Genomic DNA, 14,227 nt, shown 5'->3' on the forward strand with positions numbered 1-14,227 from the left:
GTTCATCAATTTTTTCTTCGTAATTAGTTTCTAAACTTAATTTAGCAGTGAAACGTCATAAATTTGTTAATAAAGTTCTCTGTGCCTTATCCCTTTATATAGCAGAAGCATTGCGGGTACTAGTTTGGTTGCACCATCTTTGTGTTACTGTTTTGATGCTGGGAAAGTTCAGAAGGTCAGAAACATTTATGCATTTTGGTGGAATATTTGCCCGCATTTTGAAAACAAAGTCCTTCCTTTTTGGTTATATGTAATGTATATGAAGATGATTAATATTTTACTGTCGTCCTCCTGAACACTCCTGGCACTGAAGGCCTAAAAACTTTCAGTCAAGTAAACAGAGGCCTAACATGCTAACTACTGGGTTCCATATTACTGTTTTAATCGGAAAAATGTGGTTGGTTAGCTTGCGTCGGGAATTTTTATCCATCAATCTGTATTGAATTATCACTTGTATTCTCTACATTCTTTCTAATAATGGAGCAAAACACTGGATATCAAATATGATTTTTTTCATTCCTGAAATTTTAGCTCAGGTACTCCTGATCGGGTCCTCATATTGAATACCACAAATTTTATGCCAATTCTAGAGAAAAACAGTAAAGAGATTGCTTGTGAGTGTAATTTTCTCTATAATTGGGGATTGAAACCAGAATGCAAAAGTATGAGAGGAAATCTCCATGTGAATATATATATATATATAGGGAGAGAGAAAGAAGCACATCAAAAATGACAAACTTACCTGGGGAATAATTTGTGTACAAATCTAGACCATGAATTGATTGGATGTCATTATTTCATCTCTATATGAATGATTTTGTGTCCTTGATAAAGTGTGACGGATTTAAGTTTCTACTGGTTGCCGCTGTATCTTGGGTCAGGTCGTACTTGTGCAACAATCGAATAAGAATTCACAAGAGAATCGTCATTAAAAATGGTGCCAGAGCCAAATTTATCACTTGTACTTGTTCCTAAAGGGCAAACTAATGGTTTAAATCACCAGATTTATTTATCCTAAATAATGTATTATATTATTCAAATTAAAAAATTGAGCACTTTTTTAAATAATCCAAATAAAAATTATCTTGCTAGTTAAGGTTGATTTTAATTGGATTCATGTGTGCTATATTATATTAGAAAAACAAAAACTAACGGAGAAGTGTAAAATTTATTCAATAATGCTACGGACACAAGAACTGTGCACAAAATTCTTACACCGAATTACGTATCACGTGACTCAAACCAGTCATGTATCCCATTAACAAATATTTTGCGAGTGAACGGCCGTTTACTGTTATTAGATGAGAGTCCATTATATGTGGATACCCATCCATGTAAAATGAACGATGGACTCTCGTTCATATTATATGGGTAGGAGTCTATTTACTATAGACGGGGGTCCACATTTAATGGACGCCCATTCAAACTTTAAATTAAAAAAAGTTTCTAAACAAAAATAATGGATGAGCGTTCATAGGTTATGGACGACCGTCCTTGAGTAATAGATGAGCGTCCACATATAATGGACGCTCGTCCATACTTTAAATAAAATAAAATTATATACAAAATACAGGGACACCCGTTCATAAGTTATTGACGGTCGTCCCTGAATAATGGGCGGACGTCCATATATAATGGACGCTCGTCCATACTGTAAATTAAAAAAAATTTATGGATGCCTGTCCATTATTAAGTGGACGGGCGTCCCTAAATAATGGACAGGATTGTTTAATGAGTACTTTAATTGGAATTTAGGTCAAATCAATTTGGGGAAATTTTAAAAAACAGCAAGCCGCTCTTCTTCTTCATCTTCATTCCCCATCTCCGCTCTTCTTCTTCGTCTTCATTCCTCATCTACACTCTTCTTCTTCTTTGAAGTTCTCATCTGCCGCTTTTCTTCTTCGTCGAAGTTCCTCATCTGTCATTATTATTATAAGTGTTCTAGTCTATTTGGTTTCTGTTAATCACGTTTTTTTTTAATTGGTTTTGATTGATGATTGAGCATGTTTTACAGCGTTCACTTCTTTGTCTTGGTTCCTCATCTACCGTTTCAAGTTGTCGAAGCCATCTGCCATTTTTTGAGTAAGTGTTTCAGTTAATTTGGTTTGTGTTTATCATGTTTTATTGGGTTTGATTGATGATTGAGGTTGAGTGGCTAAGGTATGAAGTATTGGTTATGACAATTCCGTTATGGAAAGCAATTGATGAATGCGTTAATTTTGTCGTCGAAGCCATTTGCCATTTTTGAGTGTATATTTTTTGATGCAAAATTTTGAATGAATTGCACCGAACAAATAATTGAAACTTGAAGCCGTTTATAATGTATAAGTGTTTAATGCTTTCGTCTTGATTGAACCAACTGAGTCTTCCCATACGTCTTCCTATTAGCTAGTGCTGCTAGAATGAATTAAATTGTGCAAAGCGTAACTTTAATTGATTACTATAGGTAGGGGTCGCTCTAGTTGTCATAGCATCTTGTAAATTTCGTCAAAAAAACGATTGTACAACTTCATTGCGCTCGTAAAAAGTTTTGCGAGCGAGTATAATAGAAGATCTTAATTGAATACATCACACATGGGTTCTGTACATGAAAAGTCAAGCTAATAGGAGAATTGGTTGAGTTGAGGTTATGGAATGCAGTGATGGGTATCAAGAAAAACTTCTTCTAACTGTCCTTTGATAGTATAGTAGAAGATCTTCACATCGTATAAGTATCGCATGAAAGTCTCTTCTTTATTCAATTTGATTAATGCGCTATTCACTCAATTTGTTTATTGGTCATGCTACAAATAATATATTTGGTTTACAGTTTTTGCCTATGCTTTGTTATGCAGCATGCTTGTTCGCCAAAAGGTTTTGTCCAAGCAAAGGTGTCTTCCGTGGCAGCTCAGTTGATTAAAAGAGGATGGTCAGCTACCCATAAGTTTATTTTAAACTTCAAGGTTAAGATGTAAAAAATGCATATGCTACTTGTAGTGTTGATGATGGTATCTTTACATGTCATCTAGCTACTTCATGTTTATGTTTATCCAAAAACCCAAAAGAAGGGAGAGAGGTGTCAAGATTAGGATTTTTTTTATGTTTGCAATATGAGGTTTGGTGATTTCATAAATATGATATGATTTAATCTTTAAATCATGGGAGCTATATGGAAACTTTTGGGTTGGTTTGACTTTACTTGAAGGGGGACCAAGTTTCATTTGTATAAGGGCGCAGGGTTCCTGACCCCTATGGTGAGTAGAAATATCATCCTCTTCCCCAACTTAAATAATTTTCCCTCTATTTGCTTTCGGCCCCAGACCCGTGGATGGTTTTTTGACAACTAAAATCTGGTTTGAGTGCTTGTTAGGCTGGTGAGTTATTAAACAAATTGTTTGGTATTTTTAATAAACTGGCCATGTATTGGTGGCAGTGGGATTATAAGTGATAATGTTGATCTCATTAAAGAGGATGGACCCAGAAAGGAAGGGTTGGATCTAGCAGCAGAACACAAAATATTAAACAGATGATTTGCAGTGAAATGATAATTTTCTTGAAGATATTATGAATTTGAGGATGAGTTAGTGAGGAAAATGGCTGCTTTGTTAGTGATGAGTCATAACTAGCTTCTTCTAAATATCATATAAAAAGTGATGAATGCAGACAAACTATAATTATGTACAGGTTTCTGTCGAGATTCATGTTCTTATTGACACTTTTGCATCTTTCAAACTTCTTTAGTTATGACTGATTATGATGATAAATTTTTTATGTATACAGGTTTTAAAAGAAAGTAAAAAATAGTGAGAGCAAAAAATACAATCATTCCTCATGAAGGCACATCGTCATCTGGAATCCAATTTCAAGACTTGCGACATAAAAAACAATACGAGGAGGTGTCCAAAAGAGATATTTTCCTGGGAAGAAGTTTGAATTTAGGACTTATAACAAGTTTGGGTTTAGGTGATGAAATGAATGGTTGGATTCATAATTTGAAATGGGACTGGTTGGTGAGTATTAGATATGATGGATATAAGCATTTGATCTATGAGTTTTTTGGTAGTTTGGAAGTTGCGGAGACAGATATTGATGAGTTTCTGGCGTATACAATGTTTTTTAGATTAAAGAATTAGATCTTTGTAGTGAGACCACAAGATTTAGCAACCTGGATAGGATTTGATTTTGAAGGGTAGCATAACGTATCTAGAACGTGGGATTCCAAACAAGCTTGGATGGATGTTTCTGAGATAGGGATTTACCATCCACATAGGTGTAAATCTACAAAGTTAAAGAATCCTGCTATGAGAGTATTTCACAGATATCTGACTTACACATTTAATGGTCAGAAAGAGACAAATGGAAATGTGATAGTTAAAGATTTAATGTTCATGGAAGTAGCAATAGCAGGGAGGCAAGTAAATTCAGTGACGTTATTGATTAAGAAGTTGGGAGAGGTTCAAGCAAAAAAATGAGAAATATATTGGGGGATGCTTGTTATTTGAATATGTGAGAAGTTGGGTATTCAGATCACCCCTAATGATGAAGCAAATAAGATTAAGTTTTCCACAAATAATTTGTCGGGGGATGTGACATTGTGTAAAATGGGTTTGATTAAAAAGAATATGATAGGAGAATAGTTTGTGATTAGGGATGAAATGAAGGGAGATGCAACGGTTCAGGAAAGTGTCAGTGTTCCAAAAGGGGTAAATAAAGGACAAGTCTATATGCACAAAAGAAGAAGAACGAGTATTGAACGCGTAAAGGAATCATACACAATATTTTGCAACTTAAACTTAAACTTTATAGTTTCATATTCTTTATACCCTCTTAACTTTTCAGGCAGTTTCTTCATTATATGCCACAAACACCACCTATGTCTTGTACCAAAGAAAACAATCTCAATTACATTTTGCATGGCCTTATCTTGTTTAGTGATAATTCCATTAGGAGCAGCATCCATGCATTCAAGCCAAGAACAAAATAGCCATACAAATGTCTCAGTGTCCTCATGGGAAATTAACCCACAACCTAATAATGTAGAATGTCCATGATGATCAATCCCCACAAAAGCAACAAATAGCATATCATACTTGTTCGTCAGATACATTGTGTCGAAGGTGACAACATCACCGAATTCTTTATATGCAGCCTTACATCTAGCATCAACTCATAACACATTCTGTAATTGATTCTCTTCAACTACATCAATCATGTACTAGAAATTTGAATTCTTCTTTTGCATTTTCATACAATACTAGAGTACTACCGAAACATCTCCAACTCCAAGTTGTAGCCTTCTCACTTTTTCAATGTTGTTCCTACAATCTTTTTATAGAAACGTCAAATTATCTACACCTCCTGCCTTAACTGAACATGACTGAAATTTTTTACATAATCTAATCCCAGCCACATCATTAACTTCAAGCTCATTTTCACATAAGATTGTATCGTTTAGTTAACCTTGAAATATCTTTTTGTCGGACTTGTAAGATCATGGTTATATTCAAGTACAACTGATTTAATTTCTGTAAAACCCCTCCCTAGCCGAGTATTTCCTAAGTATCCCTTGGCCACTGAGAACCTAGAAAACGCACGCCTATGAAAGAAGTTTATTTTAAAATCCTATTAAAAGAATAAACTTGTAGTTTAAAAATATATCTATTTTTATTTTAAAACATTTTAATTTCTAAACTATAATAAGTTCATTGTACAAGTCAAAAATATAGTTTCCTTTCTTGGAGTACATTATGAAATCCATAGTAGTACTTACGAGAACATACATACTTTTACAAAATTTACTAGCAATTTGATTTCTTTTATTAACACAAACATATATACTCTATAATAACATGGACATATTTACTGCATTATGAGATATAAACATAATTACTACACTAAATACTAGCAAAACCATTCAAAAGTCATAATTAAAACACCCTTCTGCTCCTGCGTCCCTCGGAATCCTCTCCAGCTTCATGCTTAATCCTACCTGCAAAACATTTTAAACATTTTGTGGGGTGAGCGCTAATGCTCAGTAAGGAATATGGCCATTTATAAACTATTAAGGTTCATTATACATCATTATACAAGTATATTACTTAGGACCTTACATACCTACAAAACATGACCTTCATTCTTTGACATAACAGTTCATAAAACATATCATACACTTTGGACTTTTCTCATAAACATAAGTCATAACATAACCATACATAATATAACATAGAACATATATGACTTATGAAAATATTCAGTACATGGCATGCTTTTTTGTCTTTACTTGATGTTTTCATTAGTCTTGTTATCCGATCGGATTCATTTGAACCATTACCTTGTTCTTGGTCGGTCACCTAAAGACTCATGGTTTCCAAGAATTCCATTCCTCTGATCTGGTTTAAAACTCAAGAGACTCATGGAATTCATTCTTTAACATTTTATAAATTTTTCATAAGACAACTAAATAAGCTATATGCATTACCATATGAATGCAAACATATGGACTAATATCTCCCATGCTCATCATACTATATTCTCCTACTAAACTTATTAACTTAATTCATTCAATTCTGATACAATACAAGGAATTTCAGTAGTAAGATTATTCAGGGTTTATTAGAATTAGAAACAAATGGGAATTTCCATTAAGAAGGTGGAGGCCATACAGTTCGTCACTTTCAAAACATTTTTCATTATCTTCTAATTCGAATTATTTTTGGCTAAAACATAAAAGTTTTAGGTGTGTTTCAAAATTTTTAATACTTCAGAATCAACTCAATCGGACTTCTATAACTTCAGTTATGACTGATTTAGTGAAGCATGTACAGTATAAGTCTCAAAAAGCCAAATCCGAATTCTATTCATTTAACCATGTCACCTTCATTGCACATTCATATCATTGCCAATCATTTAGTATAAAAGGCCACAAAAACCTCCCTTTTTACAGAATCAAAAAGTGCCAAGACATCATCGAACTACAAATCTCTTAATTGGCATAATCATCCTCACATGCACACATACACCAATCAACACACCCATTTAAACATCCATAACCAAAACATAGCATCACACTCATATTAACATAAATAAATGAAGTTTCATAAACCCTAGGTGTTATCAATTGTAGTCATAGGGAGATTTTTTTCCTTATCTTAGTGATATAAGCACAAGGACATCCTCCTTAGCTCCAAAGGTTCACCTTACTACCTTATACATATAACCACTTATAAATTTCTATTTTAACTAAAGATCAGAACAACTAGGGTTTTGAAACTCACCTAAACTCTGAAATTGAAGTTCTTTAAGTGTAGATGGTGATCTCCTTTGAAAACACAACTTGAAATCCTATGAAAATTTGAGAATAAAATGCTTGAATTAGTGGCTTTATGTGATTTGATTGAGATTGAGAAGAAGATGATGCACTTGGGGTGTAAAGGCTGACTCCTCTCACTTAAAATCTTGTAACTATTCATTCAATTGTTACTCTAAGTGATTGGTCAATAAAAGTTAGATATAAGGGTCATTTGGCATAAATTTTTCATATAAGGGTATTTTGGTCATTTCTACCAAACATAAAGATAAAGCACCATTTAATGCCATTGACTTCTTTAAAACACTTAACAATTAAGCAATCCCATTAGGTAAATGACAACCTTACCTTTAAGCACTTTTAGGATACTTATTACATATGGATTTGTATGAAAAGACCATTATACCCTTGGTTACTGTTTACGCCATTTAACCATATCAATCAACTTTATGACCATTCTACCCTCATTTCTCTTCAATGACATCACCCCTTACACTTAATAATGGCCACATCTCGAAATACATGTAAATTGACCATTTTACCCTTCCATTCAAAGAAAGAAAATTACTTGAAAAGTAAATTTCATACCTTAAGGCATTGGAATAATAACGCGGGGTTTACAATTTCCCATTTGCATTGACCAATCAAAGCTGCACTAATTCGACTCTTACAATCTGTTTTGGCAACATGTTGCTTTTTCAAGGTATTTCTGGATTTACATCTCTCTTTCTCAGAACAAGAACAAGAACATGCCACTGTCACATATCTCATCTCTCCATCATCGCATTTCTTTGACGTACGTATCATTGCTTCAAAACCCATTTTATTACCATACCGTTTGTAATACTTCACCGGACTATCAACTGAATCAAACACCATTCCAATATGAGGCTCCACTTCTTCCTCCGCACATCCCATATCTTCTAATTCATCACGTTCATTTTCCTGATCATTTAATAGTTTTATAATGGATAAAATTAGAATGTACTAATACAACACATCATAAGAAACAATACAATACAATAAATTTAAAATCATGTTAACGAAAAAGTTAAGGTTTCGAGCACAATTTACCTCGACATCATTGAAATGAGGCAAACTGGACTCTTCCATATTCTGTAATTTAATGCAAAACCAATACTAGTGTTCGCGTTCATGAATCTGATTCACAACAATCATCAACAAATATTCTCTATCAGTTATTTTCTATTGTAACATATATTCAATTCAAAATAGAATACAAAACTAAATAAATGCATAAATTAAATAAAAAACCCCTTAACAACCTCAACAAATCTTTCTAATCTGAACAAATTTTGATTTCCCTATCTTCCTTTCCACCCTAAACGATTGTTTCATGAAAAATTGATGGCTTTCTTTCTTGTCACGGTAGTTGGTTGTTGAGGAAGAAACCGGTTGTGGCTGTTGAAGAAGAAACTGGTACAACCGTAGATGAGAAGAATGCAGATGTGAAGAACAGACGGGAACAATGAAACAAAATGCAATAGGTATAAAATGAAGTTTTTTTCTTTTTTGTTTCATGTAAAAATTTTGGAGCTTGTTTTGGAGAAGCTAATGTTTTTTACAAATAAAAAAAAAAAAAAAAAGTAAATTTAAAAAGAACATTTTATTATATTATGGATGGTCGTCAATATTATATAGACGGGCGTCCGAAAAATTTGTTTTAAAATTTTTCTTTTAATTGAAAGTATTGATGGGCGTCCATAATATGTGGACGCCCGTCCATTATTTAGGGAAGCCCATCCACTGAATAATGGACAAGCGTCCATAATTTTTTTAATTACAGTATGGACGGGCGTCCATTATATGTGAATGGCCGTCCATTATTCAGGGATGGTCGTCCATTATATGTGGATGCCCGTCCATTATCCAGGAAGGATCATCCATAACTGATGAACATGCGTCCCTTCATTTTGTATATAATTTTATTTTATTTAAAGTATGGATGAGCATCCATTATATGTGGACGCCCGTCCATTATTCAAGGACGGCCGTCCATAACCTATGAACGCCCGTCCATTATTTTTGTTTAGAAACTTTTTTTAATTTAAAGTTTGACCGGGCGTCCATTAAATGTGGACCCCCGTCCATAGTAAATGGACTCCCGTCCATATTATATGGACGGGAGTCCATCATTCATTTCGCATGGATGGGTGTCCACATATAATGGACTCCCGTCCAATAACAGTGAACGATCGTTCACTCGCAATATTTGTTAATGGGATACATGACTGGTCTGAGTCACGTGACATGTAATTCGGTGTAAGAATTTTTTCATGTTTTCTTCTATGAGATCGTTTGGTATTAAAATCATCCGTCTTACTTAGAAATCTAAGTTAGTGTTTTAAAACTCAGCTCGACCTAACTGGTTGAACAGGTTCAACCAAGACTCGGGGCTTTCACCGGGTCGGGTTACCAATTTCCCTATTCACCAAAAAACCCTAGAAATTGGGATGATGATCGGCAAACAATTGAAGGCCGAGATGTTGGGGCTTTTGAAGAGAAAGTTCCGGTGAGTGCAATGGTGTCAACGGAGGTGATTTCTAATGAGTGAATCAATTGGAAATAAAAAAACCAACGGCAGCAACAACCAGCTTTTGCTAGTGATTGGCAAGGTGAACAGGAGTGAGGTCAGATGGGTTTTGGTTAGAAGGTTGAGGGAAGTATTTTTGTGGTGATGGGGAAGGTTGTCGATGTCGACGTCAGTAAGATCTGTTCGATTTCGGCCAGATCTTGAGTAGATTTTCTAGGAAATGGGCTCAAGGGATGATTTGGATTGCATTTGGTGTGTCATAGCCGTCAACCAGTCGACCGCCAATTTGTATTTGGAGTGTGTTTGCAAAATTTTAAACCTGTAAGGACTTAACGAATTTTGGGGGCATATTTGCTAAATTTTAAACATTTTGACACTCGATTTGACCGACCGGTCAATTAGGGACCCGACAACTTTGTCGGGTTTCACCCCGAGTTGGTTATTAAAACATTTATCTAAGTATTAAAATCCTCCTATCACTATAAAAAATCTCCATAAAAATATCAAACATCCTCTTGAAAATTATCAAAAACTTTTATCATGGGTATCTAATATTTTTTAAACGAAACAGATGAGTTTAATAATAATTAATAAATGATTTCGTGGATATAAAAATACTCAGATTCGTATGGTGTTGGACTGTTGGTAACTGTATTAGAGCTTCCTATATTAATTTTGCAGACTCTCATCCACTTACACAACTACTAATTGACCTATTAAAGATTCATCCAAGTTGACAATTAATTAAGTTGCGACTCTTCCTCCTCCTCTATCTTCTTGACTGTCTCTCTCAGGAGCTCCTCTACGCCGCCATGGTTATGGAATTATGGGCTCCACCTTTTTAACTTTGCATTGAATGTTGAATTATATACTTTTTTTAACAATTATTTATGTTTAAAGTAAAAATGTTAACGTAATTAAATGAATATAAACCGCATATTCTTCCGCATAAAAAGAAAAGTTGAAAGTAGTTGTGCCACTTAATTATAAGGTTAATTTGAGCACCTAAACCTAAATTTTTGTTGTTATTTTAAAGCCTGAATCTATACTGAAAGGACAGGTTTCCTCCCTACCCCAAAGTTAGTATTTGTCCATCAAATTTTTTATTTGACCATCTTTAACCACGTAAAAGTTAAGGGTATAAGTGGAATTTTTTTGCTCAAAGCCGATCAAATAGAAAATGATGGACAGAAACTAACGTTAAGATAGCGTTTGGTTTCGGCAATGTTTTATTACTGAAAAGATAGGATTACTAATGAGATAAATTATTTTGAAGATTAATAAAAAATGTTATATTAAAATATTTGGTTAGATAGGTGGGTATAAATAATTAATATGTTTAGTTGGAAGAAATAAAAAATTATCGGGGAAGCTTTTACTAAATTTCCCTTTCTTTTTAATATTAATATTAATATTATCATTATTTAGAGTATTGCTTTGATTTTAACCCATTACATTTGAGATTTTAGCTAAAATACCCTCCATAATACAAGTTTAAAAATTAACAAAATACTTCCAATAACCCAAGACGATTGTCGACCGTCGGCTACCACTGCTAACGACAATTGTCGAAACAGCACACGAGCGGCCATATCTGGGGGTCAAAGTGTCATTGAGCTCTATTTTAAAAGGTGTTGACCTCTAAGAGAACAAGTCATAACTTTTCTCAAGTAGAAATGCTTGCTTAGAAAAAACAAAGTTTCTCTTTCTCTATGATTTTACTTTCTAGGAATTCATAAATAGCATTCTATCATATTAGAGCATCTCCAAAAGACTCTTTATATGATCCAAACTTTTTATTATAAAGAGTCTATTCATAAAAACAAAGTCCAACACTCTTTATCTTTAAAATATAAATTAGAGAGTGAGTTTGACTTTCCACATTTAGAGAGTCAAATTTCACTCTCTATCCTAATTTTAATTAATAAACTACAAGTTCATATGCATTTTATTTATTATTTCTCTCTCTCATTAAGTCTCTTTGTTAAAAATAAAGAGCATCTTTATTAAATTTAAAGAGTCTATTGGATTTGAATAAAAATTGTGTTCTTTATATTTAAAAATTAATGAAGATGCTCTTTATTTATATAAAAGATGCTCTTCAAAATAAAGAGCACCATTGAAGATGATCTTAAACAGAGGTTTTGGGCTCAACCTTACGGCCCCTTTAGATTTAAAAATAGGGAGAATGACTTTTTCCCACCCAAGGTTTGGTGAAATGACAGTTTCCCACCCGTTAAGTTTCAAAATGACGGTTTCCCACCCATCGTTATGCTCCGTTAGAAAAATTTGTTTTAAAGAAGGGCAAGATGGTCAAAACAGAGAAACATGCTTTTCCACGTCGTTCTTTAAAGCTTCCTCTTCTTCTAAACTCCATCTTTTCTTTTTTCTCCTTCTGATTTGTAATTTCATGCTTCTTTAGTGGAGAGACAACCTTCCTTTTGGGCTAGGTAAGTGAAATCTATGCACATGATAGGATGATCCTCCTGGTGAGTCGTCAATAGAATCATTCCACTACAAAAAGCTTCACAATGCAACATAGTTAAAAGTTAAAACATACCAAATATATAGAAAACTATAGATATTCAAAGCACAAAACACTTTCACAAAACGTAAACATCAACAGAACTTCAAAGTCCTAACAAGATGTCAATGATAAACTGATGTACTGTAAAGTAGGTCAAAAAAATGTTTTACAACAACAAAACAAGGAGCAGCTATTCTCCAAACTTCATTCACCTACTGGCAGATCTAACTGATCCGTATTAGTAATCAAACAAAATCGATTTACAAACTAGTTGAAGAAAATTCTAATTCAGAGTAAACAAATAAATACAACACTTATGCTTAGTAACCAGATATATCTGAGACCTTCAACTTCGACACCACCTCATCCAGAGAACTCGATACTTCAATGCACCAAGATGCAGCCAATCCCTTCTCACCTAGAGCATCGTTAAGAATTCCGTGAAACCTGATTGGAAGTATACGACCAACCACCTCACCAAGTAGATTAAGCGGATAATAACCATTAGTTTTCCGTTTCTTCCTCTTTGCTGAGTTCTTATCATCCTCTTTAGCCAAGACGTCGAGTTTACACCATTTCAAACTAGACATTTGAGATTCTAAGTTCTACTTGATTATCATTCTTGAAACAAAACGATCAAACCAATCACCACATCAATCAAAAACTAAAAGGACTTCACTTCCTCCCACTCCCTCTAATTCCAAACCTCAACCCCCAAGTCTACGAATGCAACATAAACCCTAAGTTCCAATCAGTTTGGCCTTCAACAACAATAGAGAAATCAAATAACGATGTCGTAGAGACAATCTTGCTCATTCAATCTCCAAAACAACAACATTAAAGACAAATTGAAAGTGAGAATCAAGATTGCGAGAGAAAGTTCTTTAGAGATAGAAAATAATGGGAGGCAATTTAACTCCCCGGACATCTCAAGTTTGCATTTAAAAAAATAACCCTGAAAAAATTTTGCAATTTTTTTTAAGATAAAAAAACTGACGTGGCACACTTAGGATTCATTAAACATGTAAAATGGGTTAAATTAAAAATATTTAAACATATGTGGGAAATAATAATTAACAAAAGTTTATTTAAATTGTAAAAATTGCAAACGACCCCCCTTCTCCAATCAAAATCAATTAAGCGGACTCAAACGCTTAATCGACCCTAAGAAAACCCCGATGAAACAGCCACCCTTCACCGCGTTTTTCTTGTCGTTTTCTGCCACCCATTGTCGCAATCGTTTACTGTTTGTATTGAAGACATTCCCTCTTACTTAGAAAGAAAGAATGATTGACCTAAACAAAGATTTTGACAAAGACCTTGCCCCTCTTCAAATTGTGGATGTAAGTGGTTTGAAAATTGGAGAATCGAAGGTTGCGGTGGAGCAAATTCCGATGAATGAAGTTGGTCCAATAGGAGATGATACGGCGCCAGTAGAAGACAACCCGCCAGGTGAACAAGGGAGGGTAGGAGTCGAAATTGAAAATGAAGAGGGCGATGCCGACGCAACGTTAGGCAAGAAGGAGGAAGAAGATGAAGTAAAGTTAATAATTTATATATTTTATGAAATTATTGGTTGTTTCAGGTGATATTTAGTGTGTATTGCTATATCGTTTAAGCGATTCAGTATACTGCTTAAGTGATTTGGTATAAATAAGTCTGATCGCTTAAGCGATCTGCGATCTGTTGCATTATACGACATACCAGATCGCTTAAGCGATCCATCAGATCCATAACATATTTTCATTCATCTCCACCTACAACCAGTGCTACCACCCCCAGCTACCCACAATGCAAGAAAATATTTAACAAATTTCACTCCTTTCAACTTGCATTACATCAAACACAACCCAATACTTAA

At 34.1% G+C, this 14,227-nt stretch overlaps 1 protein-coding gene across 1 annotated transcript in view; it reads left to right on the forward strand.

Moving 5' to 3' along the window:
* Positions 1 to 9,827: 9,827 nt before the first annotated feature.
* Positions 9,828 to 14,227, forward strand: part of LOC116117094 (heat stress transcription factor B-2a-like) — a 6,847-nt gene continuing 2,447 nt past the window's right edge. The window contains exon 1 of the mRNA XM_031403121.1: positions 9,828 to 9,856. Coding sequence (XP_031258981.1) covers positions 9,828 to 9,856 — 29 coding nt within the window. The remainder of the gene's footprint in view (positions 9,857 to 14,227) is intronic.

This window comes from Pistacia vera, unplaced genomic scaffold (assembly GCF_008641045.1).
Source record: "Pistacia vera cultivar Batoury unplaced genomic scaffold, PisVer_v2 Contig8, whole genome shotgun sequence".
Lineage (NCBI taxonomy): Eukaryota > Viridiplantae > Streptophyta > Magnoliopsida > Sapindales > Anacardiaceae > Pistacia > Pistacia vera.